The following is a 13,007-nucleotide window of genomic DNA, read 5'->3' as shown; positions in this document are numbered from 1 at the left end:
GTCAACACAAGACTATAAAGTAAAAACTTCCTGATCTCCATCATTAATATCCCTGACCATGGGAAACTGTTGTTAACAGTTACTTGGGTAACTTACAGGTATCTTTCATGCATGTACAAGTGCCTATAAAAAACTCATTGGTATAAAAAATAAAACAAAATGTAAATTTTGTATTCAAAAACGAAAGAAAATGAAATGTACATTTTATGTTTAAAAACCAACACAAACTAAAACGTAAATAGCTGGAATGCTATCCTACCTTCTTATTCCGCAGCTTGTCTTAGGACAGCGGTAAGAAGAAGACAGCATATCCTACAACATAATTTATGGTCCCGGAGTGGTAAGGGTTTCATGGATGCTACTGTGTCTGGAGCCCTGCCCCTTCTCCATCTGGGAAACCATCTAATCTCTTCTCTGTGAAATGTTCCCTGCTTGTTAACATCCCTACCTTCTCTCCTCCCACACACAGAACTGCGTATATGTGTCACCAAAGAGTTAATCTTTGCTTTTCTCTGTGCTCCTTTTGTACCTTGTACATGGTCCATCTCTTGCACTTAAAACACTCTGTTGTAATAATCTGTTTTCATGTGAGTCTCCCCACCAGACTGTGAGCTCGCCAAGGGCAGAACCAGGTTTCATTCGTTGCTGAATCCCTGGTACCTGGTACGATGCCTGGCATGCACTTGGATGAGTGGAGAAGTAATCTGAGCTGTTAGTGCTATGGCAGACCAGAGTGGGCATCCTTGTGCCCTTGGACCAGACTGTCTCCCTCAATGCATTTTGCAGGAGCATAGCTTACTATTAGCTTTGGAGCCCTTTTCCTCTGTGTTCTCTATATCTTCTCCTGACAGTGTGAATCGCCTACAGCATTTCCCAGTATTTCTGAGATGTTAATTTCTTTCTTTCCTCTGCTGCAAGAGCTGTTGGTTTTTCCTCATACAGTCTCCTCTGCTCCAGTTTCATTAGGTTCTTTTTGGCTTATGTCTGCTTAGGATCCAGTGACATGGCTTCGTTTCTCATGACTGAAGCCCGGCAACATAACACTGAAATTCGAATGGCAGTCAGCAAAGTGGCTGATAAAATGGATCATCTCATGACCAAGGTGACTGAGTCAGGGTTGGGGCTGTGTTGAAAGTAGGGGAATGAACAGGGGGTGCAAATAGGGAGCAACCAAGACTACGGGTAAACTCTTCCTTGGTTTCCTGTATTCCTAGTAGTTAGTAGTTATTTTCCTAGAAGGTTAGTTTTTATTTTGGAATCCAGGTGGCAGAAGAAAACTAGCTTATGTTCAAGATTGTCTCAGAAACTCTTCAAAAAAGTGGTCAGATCTTGGGTAAGTTTTATTTCTTCATTTAAAAATTTCTCACAAAGTCCTTCCTTCCCCCTTTTGTAGGTTGAAGAGTTACAGAAGCACAGTGCTGGCAATTCCCTGCTGCTTCCCAGCATGTCGGTTACAATGGAAACCAGCATGATTATGGGCAACATCCAACGAATTATTCAGGTGAGAGGGATCAAGAAGAGAACACAGCCTGCGGGTCTTGCCCCCTTCTCTTTCAGGATGCACTATGCTTTAAAACCTCTGCAGCACAGATAGAGAGCTTGTGATAAATGCTGCACTGAGTTGGGAAATTCTGGAAAATCCGTGATGTCCTAATTTGAGTCCAAGTGCCTCATCAATATAAAGTCCAAGAAAACTTTTTTTTAGACTGTAGTTTGGAATTTTGCTTCATTTTATGTCCATGTATATGTTTAATCTATTGGGCATAGTGATTTGTATTCATCAGGTATGGTTCGATGTTTTAAATATTATATCTGTGCGGACATAAGTTCTAGTTTTTTAATCTCAAATTTTATAACAGTGTTACCTGTCAGTTCAAGCTGATTCCCTTATATTTCTGGCACTTTTCTCTTAAAAACTCAAGTTATACATCATATATTTTGAATTTAGGAAAATGAAAGATTGAAACAAGAGATCCTCGAAAAGAGTAGTCGCATAGAAGAACAGAATGACAAGATTAGTGAACTAATTGAACGAAATCAGAGGTAATGACAGGTACGGGGCACTGGCTAGGATGGACAGAGGGTTTCATTTGTAAATGCCCAAGTTAGATAAGCATGTTTGTTTAGTGTAGTTTATGTGTACTTCTGCTATTTGTTTCCTGCCTGTCATATGAATTACTGTTTGTTTTCTGAGAGGCATTTTGGTAGAAGGAGCACAGTAGGCTGTCATATAAGGCAAACCTGTGTTTGAATCCAAGCTCTGCTCCTCTTTTGTTATGTGGCTTTGTGTATTTACTTATTCCTCTTGGCCATAGTTTTCTCATCTGTAAAAATGGTGTTAATATGTAGAAAACCCTTAGGAATACTGTCAACTCTTCTCTCTTTTGTGTGGGCTGACTCTATTTCATCAATGAGAACTTCACTGATTTCCATATAAAGCCCAAACATTGTGTAATTTTTCTAGATCCTTCTGAAGATATTAGGGGGCTGGTCAGGGGAACATGTCACAGCATATAGCATTTCACTTAAAGAATCATTCTTCCATATTTCTCTTTTCTAGGGTCTCTTGATTCCCACTTGTGGGGGGATTTGGGGGGGATAAGGGCTTTCTTTTCTTCCTCCCTCTTTTCTCTTTCATTCCCCCTCACCATACATGCTTCCAATTCCTCTTCTCTTCATTATGCAAGGCAATACCTCCAGCCCTGGTTCTTACCTCCAAACTTGATTACTGCAGATCTAAGGAAAACAAAAGTGCTTTCAGATTGTTTTTTGAAGTGTAGAGCAATGTTGTGAGCACTGATTGTGCCCGGTATACATTCGGTGCTCGATAAATGTCTTTTCCCCTATTTCATAGGTATGTTGAGCAGAGTAACCTGATGATGGAGAAGAGGAACAACTCGCTTCAGACAGCCACAGAAAACACACAGGCAAGAGTATTGCATGCTGAAAAAGAGAAGGTAAAGTAACAAGGGAGAGGAAGGCCCATCAGGATGTGTGGAGCTCAGGAGTGGTCCTGTGTACGGACTTAACGATCTACTTTTCAACAAAAGTTTTTGCCATCATTGGGAAAAGAACTAGAAAGCATCCAACAGATTTTAGTATATCCACCATCCAGACTTCCATTTTATAATATGCTTTGCAATGGGTTGACTCAAAAACTATCCTTGATCTTAGTAATTTGATTAAGGTGAGGATTACATCATTTATTAGAAAACGAAATTTATTCTGTTGACACAACAGAAAATTCTTATGCCACGTAACAAACACTATGGTGAAATTTAAGGTTGGTTACTTTGTTCCTTCACCTGCGTCTGCTGGAGCATTTTGAAGTACTGCTGTTTGGCTTTAGTCAGTTCAGAAGTAGGAATTTTGACTGTTCCTGGAGTAGCTATAAGCAAGACTCTAGTGGGCCTTGGGCTGGGCTGGGCTGGGCTGGTTCGGAAGATCACTCCTCCTGTCTCTGCTCTGGCAGTACTGTTTATCCGGCATGGATTCCTCCTTGTTTGGGCTACCATTCCTCAGTTGGGAGCCCTTGACCCCGTTGTCTGTTACCTCAGGTTTAAGAAATGGTTTACATTTTCTATTTGAATGTTTCTTGGAAACTTGAAAAGTTGAGTTGAATGCATTTGATAACCTTGTGGAGTTTACCCACTTCCTCATTGGCTGATCATGATGAGGATTCCTTACTTACGTCTCATGTAATTTTTCATTCTTTGTGTTCTCTTAGCTATAGTATCCAGGGAAGAAATATCTCCGACCTCTTAGCCTCTGATGAGCAGTGCCTTGCCTAGCACAGCCCCATTCCATCCTGATCCCGGTCCTTCCTCACTGCTACTTTCCACATCCTTTGTTTGTTGTGGCTGACTTGTCTGGCCTGGGTCAAGGTCAGCAGCCTATGACATTGGCATCACCAAATAGTACTGGGGTCACTTCACCACTCCCATTTGCCATACTTTTTATTACTTCTCCTTCTTCTACTTTTATTTTTTCTCTCCTTTACTCTTTCTTTTCTCTTTTCTTTCCTTTCCTTTCCTTTCCTTTCCTTTCCTTTCCTTTCCTTTCCTTTCCTTTTCTTTTCTTTTCTTTTTCCTTTCTTTTTCCTTTCTTTCTTTGTTTAATCCATAGGCCTGGCAGGGACACCCAGACATGTTTGGTCTAGCTGTTAGACCTGTTATTCAGGTCTAAAATGATTACTAGAACTTCTAGATCAGTTGTTCCCAAATGTTAGTCTGGTTGCCTCAGAACCCTTGAGATGCTTGATTAAAAAATACATCTTCTTAAACTTCATCTTGAGATTCTAATTCAGGATATCTAGCTGAAAGCCAAATCTGAACTTTTAAAAAGCTCCTTTTGATTCTGATGCACAGCCAGCTGAGGACCCTGCTCTTGTTAGTGGTTTCTTTTGCGGCAATTTCTGGACGTGGCAGCTGGGCACATTTGTTTTTAGTAATTTCACCATGTGATTCTCATGCTGAGTATCAGTAGGGGTGTGTGTGTGAGTTCCAATAAAATTTTATTTACAAAAACAGGCAGCAGGCCAGTTTGGCCCGTGGGTCAGGGTTTGCCAACCCCATGAGTTAGCTTATTAATCCACCCAGGTGATTCGTATCGATAAACAGAAATGTCTGGCCCAGTGCCTGTAACTGGTAGATGTTCTGTCTGTAAGAGCAGAAACATTAGTAATAATAACAGTGGTAGCAGCTGCAGTATGTTAAGTACCCACCAGGTTCTAGGCACCCTGCTTCCACACATTGGAGAGCATCTCCTGGACTAAGGATCACAGGGCTTGGTGGGCAGGTACCAAGTACCACATGCCTCACTTGGCCACTTTTCTTCCAGGGAAACTTTCAAGGCTCGACTCTACCCGCTTTTCTTTTGCTCCACTTCTTTCTTACTTAGCAGTCGTCCCTGTGAAAATTCTCCTAAAGGGAGATAATTGAGGTCCTTTAATCCCTGGAGACAGTTCTCTGCCTTCAAACGCAGCTCAGAAAATTTTGGCTGAGTGCTCAGTGGATATTTGGTAAATGGAATTAATCATTATTATTATTTTTATTTTTATTTTTTTCTGTGACAGGGTTAGTATTTCCACATAAAACCCTGGACTAATGCAAGAGCTGTCGGAGGTCACTTGGTTTACAGAGGATCAAACTGCGACCCAGAGAGAGTCAGAGACTTGCCCAGGGCCTCACTTCCAGTCAGCTATGTCCTTTTTCCTTTTGGAAAGGAAAACTGCCATTTTTCTTTGGTACCTTTTCCTGCCTCTAACTTGAATGCTCTTTTTTACTTGTTTTTCTGAATTCTTGGTTCTCCCTGCCTTTGCTTTCCTTTCCTATTACTCATCCCTTCACTGTTTCCTCTGTGCACACATGTGTGTTTGGGTGAAACACATGTGTGTTTGGGTGAAAATATTGCTTTTCATGCTTCTAACAGGCCTTTCTAGGTAAGGCTCTGAGCTAAAAAGAACTTTTGAGTGACCTTTGACTTCGCTTGTCCTTTGGTGAGGGAGGGACCACCCATCCCACTGCCTCCCCTCCAGGGGCGTACAGTCCTTCCAGTGGTCTTAGCTGTGAGTCCTTTGTGAATGGCCCTCGTTCTGATATCTGTGAACTCTCGAGCCACAGACAGACATGATGCTCTGTGGGTGCTGTGTGAGCTCAGGTCCCATTAGGCCACATGTGGCAGGACAGTGACTAAAACTTTTTTTCTACTTGGGGCAGATGAAAACCCCTCGTCTCTCTGGACGTTCTAGATACCATTGTCCTCCGTGTTTAACAGGTAAAAACCTAAGGCTACCACACAGCAGAAATAAGTATCTTAGAGCTCACTCCAAAGGTCTCATACTGTTAGAAGAAAAAATTATTTGGGCACTTACTGAAATAGTAAGGAAGACTTTATTCAACATTGTTGCAGAAGGAGAGAAAGATTGGGCTCCTCCAAATACAGTAAGGACAGATGGGGGATTTATAGCTAAGGAGCAGAGTGAGGGTCAGTGCCAGAAAATGACTCAGAGGAGACATCATGAGTAGGGGGATTCTTGGCTAAACCGACCTAGTAGGATTCTTGCTAATGACAGGCCAAGGACTGAGATACCAAAGGTCGAGGATGAAGAACTTGTTCAGATATCAAGGAGAGGGGTTGTCTCTGAATGGACATAGCAGGATTCTTGCTAAAACTAGGCTGGGCAGGCCACAGACAGGATGGGAGGCCAAGGTCAGGGGCTCAGAGGAGTCTGACTGAAGTTTGGTCAAGGAGAGAGTCTTTGTCAGGGGGTTCTCAATACTCATTCATAGCCTGTTTCTTTTTATTTTACATACACTTTTAATTTGCTTTATTTCCCCCACTTTTAGGAGAGCCAGAATATCAGATTTTATTTTATTTTATTTTATTTTATTTTATTTTATTTTATTTTATTTTATTTTATTTCATTTTATTTTTTAAACTTTTAAAAATGTTTTATTTATTTTTGAGAGAGAAAGAGAGAGAGAGGGAGACAGAGCATGAGCAGGGGAGGGGCAGAGAGAGAGGGAGACACAGAATCCGAAACTGAGCTGTCACCACAGAGCCTGATGTGGGGCTCGAACCCACAAACCATGAGATCATGACCTGAGCCAACGTCAGACGCTTAATAACCAACTGAGCCACCCACGTGCCCCCAGAATATCAGGTTTTAAACGTAAGCTAGAGGGGCGCCTGGGTGGCTCAGTCGGTTAAGCGGCCGACTTTGGCTCAGGTCATGATTTCGCGGTCTGTGAGTTCGAGCCCCGCGTCGGGCTCTGTGCTGCCAGCTCAGAGCCTGGAGCCTGTTTCAGATTCTGTGTCTCCCTCTCCCTGACCCTCCCCCTGTTCATGCTTTGTCTCTCCCTGTCTCAAAAATAAATAAAATGTTAAAAAAAAAATTTTTTTTTAAACGTAAGCTTAGAAAACCAGTAAAGGCTTTGGAAAGCTTAAATCTGCAGGGGTGCAGTGAATACCATAAGAAGGGACAAGTGACAGTAAGAAAGTAAACAACTATAAATGCACAAGTAGATAGTACAGGAGGAGGAACAGGAGTAGCAGCGTAATAGTATAGGAGAGATGGTCCAACCACATCAATACTTCACTGTCCAAAATCAAGACTGGTCACCAGCCGAGCAACTGTTCACTGCCTTTCCTGTCATCTCATTTCTCCTCACTTTTATGGGAGCACATCAGTTCAGGTGATGAGACTGTGGTATTTGTCACTTGTTTACCATTCTGTTCCGTTGACCGTCCTCTTAATCATCACGCGTACTGCACAGACTATCATTAGAGGGCTCTCCAGGGTAATCACTGTAGTTTCGCCGGACGTTACTCCAGCACGCACACGCAGCTTCTCTTAGGCCAATCCAGGGCACCGTTTGCAATACGTTCAGCCCTCAGAAAAACTGAAACGTTTCCTTCTTTTTTTAGCTCTGTTCTTCCAAGAACCCCCAGCACAGTTGCTCTCATGTGGCTGAGCTTTCCATCGTAATACTGCCAGAGGTCAGGACCACTAGGGAGAAGCTGCAAACTCACAAGTTGACGGTGTTGAAGGCGTTCAGTTTAAATTTTAAAAGATCCTTTTCTTATTAAAAAAAAAAAACCATACGTGTTTATCCTAGGAAAGTTAGAAAACGGGCAGGGATACCATTTCTCACGTTATCAGATTGGTAACGTTTAATAGTAGGCTGTGGCTCTGTCCCCGACGTCTTCTCTCATAGCCCCATTCTTGATAGTTGCATGCAGGATAAATGTATCACAGTTTGCTTCATCAAGCCCATTTCCCAGCATTTTATTTTTCCATTCTTTTGCAACTGGAAACGATCGGCAGTGAAGATCTCGTAGCAAAATTTTTGTAATTCCGCTGAATGCTTCCTAAGGACGGATTTCCGCAAGGGAATTCGTGGACCAGAGACGCATATTGAAGGCTTGATTTCGGTTTAATGCATGTTGAGGGTTAGCTCCCTTCCTGCCAGTTCAGTCAGCAGAGTGTGTGCGGTTGGGTCCTCACTTGGAGGCAAGGGACAGCTGTGTTTGAAGTGGCGTCATACTTTGTTACTATTCAGGCCAAGGTGACGGAAGAGTTAACAGCAGCCACCGCTCAAGTCTCTCGTCTGCAGCTGAAGGTGACCGCTCACCAGAAGAAGGAAGTGGAGCTGCAGATGCAGCTAACAGAAAGCTTGAAGGAGACAGACCTCCTCAAGGGCCAGCTTGTCAAACTGCAGGCAGAGCTCTCAGGTGCGTCCTTGGTGGAGGGGCTGCGACGTTTGCCGTTTAAACTTCAGGAATGAAAGTGTGGGGCACCTAGGTGGCTCATTCAGAACAGCACGTGACTCTTGATCTCAGGGTCGTGAGTTCAAGCCTCACACTGGGGGTAGAGTTTACTTAATAAATACTAATAATAATAACAATAATTATTATTATTGTTATTATTATAAAAAGGAATTTAACCGTGTCCTTCCTCCCCATCCATTTGTCATGACGCTCATGAAGTTTGCTTGGGAGGGACTGAGGCAAAAATGAAAGTAGGCCTGTATCAACCTACACGATTGCTTGACATAAAGGACAACTAAAGAATGGACTACCCATCTGGATGGACCAGCCGCCACTCTTCTACTTTGTTTGGGCCAGTGTTGCCTTCAGTGCCTTTGAGTTAATGGGTTCCTCTAACTCGTGACTCATTGGAAGTTTAAGGAAGAAATGCTTCCTGTGGCGGTTGCCTTCTTGTTAGAGGGTGGATTCCAGCCCTTCAGTCTGGCACTCGAGGCCTCTCCAGTTTGGCCTACTTCCTCTTATGTTGCTCAGTTCATCTTGGCTCTGGACATCCTAACCAGCCTGCTGCAGCTTCAGCCCATCCTGTGGTTCTTGTCTTGTTTTTCCTCCATGCTCTTCCCTGGACTTGGTGTGTCTGCTGTCACCAATGTTTGCCTCTAATTCTCCAAAATTCATTCTTTCAGAAACTTTCCTGTTTTTTTTCCCACAACATTTGATTTCCTTTAAAATCCTTTACCTCTAAGTACGTTATTCTGACATTATCAGAGTTAGCCTTAGATCAGCACGATTTACATGTCCGTGTTCCCTCCTAGAATACAAGCCTCTGGAGGACAAGGATGGTGTCTTGCTCATCTTCGCTAAGTCCTTTTCTCTAAGTTCGTGTTAGTTCAATGCCTGGCACAAAGGTGCTGCTCAAGACACGGGGCCTTGAATAGAAGATTTGGGAAGCCCAGAGTGCTTCATGCACCTGATTCATGCACCTCGGTGTATAGGAACAAATGGGGAAGGCACAGATGGGACCGGGGGTGGGGCATAGCTGGAGCAGCAGCAGAACTGGGAAGAAGCAAAGTTTGCTTGCCTGAAAAGAGCTAAAAACACTGATGTCAGTCATTAGAGTGATACCTTGGAGATACACCCTTTCCCTTTTAGAGTGTCCCCCGGGTGCACCTGAGGGACAGTCTTAGACTTGAATGTTGTACAGGTGTCTTCTTTTCTGCTTTGGTGATGCCCTACGATGGTTACTTCTAAAGTGCCATAAGGGTCTCAAAAGTTTTCCCAACAAATGTAACTTTGAGGTGTTACCTTTTTAAGAAATATTACAATAGCTTTATTTGAGCATTTATTTGATGTTTTATGTTTTATTATTTTTTTTAAAGAGAGAGATAGTGTGAGCTGGTCGGGAGGGTGGGGGGAGAGAGAGGGAGGGAGGGAGAGAGAGAGAGAGAGAGAGAGAGAGAGAGAGAGAGAGAGAGAGAATCTTAAGCAGGTTCCACACTTAGCACAGAACCCAACACAAGGCTCCATCCATGACCCTAGGATCATGACCTGAGCTGAAATCAAGAGACTGAATGAGCCACCCAGCCGCCCCTGTTTGATTTTTTTTTAATGTTTATTTATTTTTGAAAGAGAGAGAGAGGCAGTCTGCAAGTGGGTGAGGGGCAGAGAGAGAGGGAGACAACAGAATCCAGGCGGAAGCAGGCTCCAGGCTCTGGGCGGTCAGCACAGAGTCTGATACGGGTCTCAAACCCATCAACTGTGAGATCATGACCTGAGCCAAAATCGATCGCTTAACTGACTGAGCCACCCAGGTACCCCCCTGTTTGATGCTTTAAAAGCAAACTCTTGGTAGAATGTCCCAACTACCAAGAAGGTTGGGAGTATCTTACCGGGTGGTGAGACAGGGCCTGGACTAAAGCTAAATAAAGATCAGTTCAGCGTGTGGAGCCAATGACTGAAAGAGGATTGTGGCAGTGATACATGTCGCCAGTGGTTTCGGACTACTCAAATGTTTCCTTTCAATTTTGTGTGTGGAGAAGGTGACACACACGCAGAGAAATGAGCATGGGTTGGTGAGGGAGTTGGTTCGTGACCTGATACGCCTTTTGCTGGTCAGTGAGTTGGTGCCAAAGGGAGTGAGAGGAAGGCGCTCACGTGGTTGAATTGGGAGACCTTGGGGTGCGGTTTGGAGGAGCAGCTGGGATGCCCCTGGTTGTGCGGCTAGTAGTCTCTTTGTCGTTATATCCCAGAGCTCCAGGAAACCTCTGAGCAAGCACAGTCCAAATTCAAAAGTGAAAAGCAAAGCCGGAGACAACTGGAGCTCAAGGTGACCTCCCTGGAGGAGGAGCTGGCAGATCTTCGAGCTGAGAAGGAATCTCTGGAAAAGGTGAGTTCTACAACTAAAGTTTCTCTGTTGGACCCAGGTGGCCAGGATCAGCTTTTAATAAACATTTTTATTTTCCTTTAAATATTTTTTTTTTCAACGTTTATTTATTTTTGGGACAGAGAGAGACAGGGCATGAACGGGCGAGGGGCAGAGAGAGGGGGAGACACAGAATCGGAAACAGGCTCCAGGCTCTGAGCCATCAGCCCAGAGCCCGACGCGGGGCTCGAACTCACGGACCGCAAGATCGTGACCTGGCTGAAGTCGGACGCTTAACCGACTGCGCCACCCAGGCGCCCCTTTCCTTTAAATATTAACAGTAGCATGTGTTCATTGTAACAAATACAAATAAGACAGAAGTATAAAATCAAAAATAAAATTTATCTTGTTTTCCTCTCCAATCTCAAGCGTTAGAGATAACAACTGTAAACAACGCATGATTATCTGTGCAGGTTGTTTTCTGTGTGTATAAAACATATGTACACCTGCACTTACACATACATATATGTACACGGATCATTTTGTTACGATAAGATAATCATGCTTAATGCTTTTTTTTTTTTTTTTTTTTTTAACATCCTGGACATTGTACTACTAAGAATGAGAACTTTCTCATTCCTTTTAACTACAGCATAGTAGTCTAGTCTACTGTGAGGTTATACCATAATTTATTCATCTGTTGATGGATATTTATATTTCTGTTTTTTCACAATTTCAGGCATTGCTGCTGTAGACATCCTTGTATTATATAGTTATTTTTTGTGAATTTATTTGAGCATTTCCATAACCTTGATTGCTTGAATTAGAATTGCTAGATCACAGGAAATGCTACACATCTAAAGTTTTAAAATGCACACTGCCAGATTATTTTCAAAGAAGGGTATGCTGGCTTACATTTCCAGCACTGTGGAAGCCCGTTTCTCTATATTCTTTCCACCTCGGCTTATGTCAATTTTTCTAATATTCATAGTCTGATAGGTGCAGTATGCTGTCTTGTTTTAACATGTATTTTTGTTAGTAGTAAAGCTTTCATATATTTAATACCTATTTGTATTTCTTCTGTAAATTTTCTTTTTAATGGCCTTTGCTCTCTTTTCCTGTTGTAATATTAGTTTGATTTATAAACATTACTGAGGGTGTTCATCCTTTGTCACTCAGAGATGTTACAAATATTATTTAGTATTTGTAGTATCTTTTGTTGTGTTAAAATTTTAAGGTCAGCCTAAACTAGCCCCATTGAACAAAATGGGAACATTCCTGGTTTTTTCCTCTGTTCTGGAACAGTTTAAATATGAAAAGAACAAACTTTCTGACATTTCTATGAAACTCTTTAGTAAGGGCTTTGTGGCCTGGTTCCTTTTTAGGGGATAAATCTTGGTTTTCATTTTCAGTTTCTTCTGATTTTATCATTTATCAGTTTGTTTTTTTTTAACCTAATTCCTTCTGATTTTTGGGGGGGCTGTTTTAGTTTTTCATTGTCACAGATACCACTACAGTGACCACCCTTGTAACACAGTTTTTGTGGACATGATTTATTGCTTCCTTAAGATAAATGGTAATTTGTGAGATTCCTGGGTGTGTATATTTTGAAGTTCCTTTCACAGGACTGCTAAATTGCCATCCAAAGAGAGAATACCTATTTATTTTCCTACTAGCAGGTATGAAAGTGTCCACTTCCCTGTGCTCTTACACTGTTAAGATATTTACCATCTCTTAATAGAATTGTAGATAAAACCATTCTTGTTTTCCTTTCTTCTTGTCACAATTTTTCTCGTCCAATAGCTGAGAATGTTAAATATAGAAGGAAAATTAAATTTAACGTTGAATTGTTTCCAGAAGGACCCAGCAGGGTCCAAAGCTACCACCAATATCACCACCTTCTGCATTGATCCTCAGTCAAACAGCTAGAGCTGACGATGGTTCTCTTATTCCTAAGAACCTCTCTGAAAGGAAAAAGAAGTCTGCTCAAGAGCGCTGTCGGGCCGAGGAGGAGATCGATGAAATCCGTAAGTCCTACCAGGAGGAACTGGACAAACTTCGGCAGCTCTTGAAAAAGGCTCGGGTGTCCACAGACCAAGCAGCTGCAGAGCAGGTAACGGGAAACTGACGCACTTGGAAATAGGCCTTCAGGTACATGATCGTCCTTGGAAAAAAGGGATTCACTTGGGTAAATCAGGCAGGGAAGCCCGGGAGAGTGGCAGGGCACACCTGGGTCTCTAGTCCATTTGACAGAGACCTTTCTCCTTGTAAGTTCATAAATTCATATTTGTGCGTCTAACTGTTGAGTGAATTAGTGCCCTCAGTTTGGTCACCTCTGGGAACTTTGACAAAACTGTTTCTTCTGAACCTGTAAGGT

At 42.6% G+C, this 13,007-nt stretch overlaps 1 protein-coding gene across 4 annotated transcripts in view; it reads left to right on the top strand.

Annotated features, from left to right (window-relative positions):
- Positions 1-13,007, top strand: part of FKBP15 (FKBP prolyl isomerase family member 15) — a 56,504-nt gene that overhangs the window by 36,500 nt on the left and 6,997 nt on the right. For 3 of the 4 annotated variants that reach the window (XM_086683740.1, XM_086683738.1, XM_086683737.1), the window contains exons 16-22: positions 993-1,102; positions 1,394-1,501; positions 1,949-2,043; positions 2,855-2,957; positions 8,064-8,235; positions 10,518-10,654; positions 12,588-12,743. In XM_086683740.1, coding sequence (XP_086539866.1) covers positions 993-1,102; positions 1,394-1,501; positions 1,949-2,043; positions 2,855-2,957; positions 8,064-8,235; positions 10,518-10,654; positions 12,588-12,743 — 881 coding nt within the window. The remainder of the gene's footprint in view (positions 1-992; positions 1,103-1,393; positions 1,502-1,948; positions 2,044-2,854; positions 2,958-8,063; positions 8,236-10,517; positions 10,655-12,587; positions 12,744-13,007) is intronic. The other variant, XM_086683739.1, reaches the window with a different exon arrangement.

The sequence above is a fragment of the Puma concolor genome, chromosome D4 (genome assembly GCF_028749965.1).
Source record: "Puma concolor isolate L17-30 chromosome D4, mPumCon1.1.hap2, whole genome shotgun sequence".
In the NCBI taxonomy this organism is placed as follows: Eukaryota; Metazoa; Chordata; class Mammalia; order Carnivora; family Felidae; genus Puma; species Puma concolor.
This window is presented reverse-complemented; position numbering and strand designations above follow the sequence as displayed.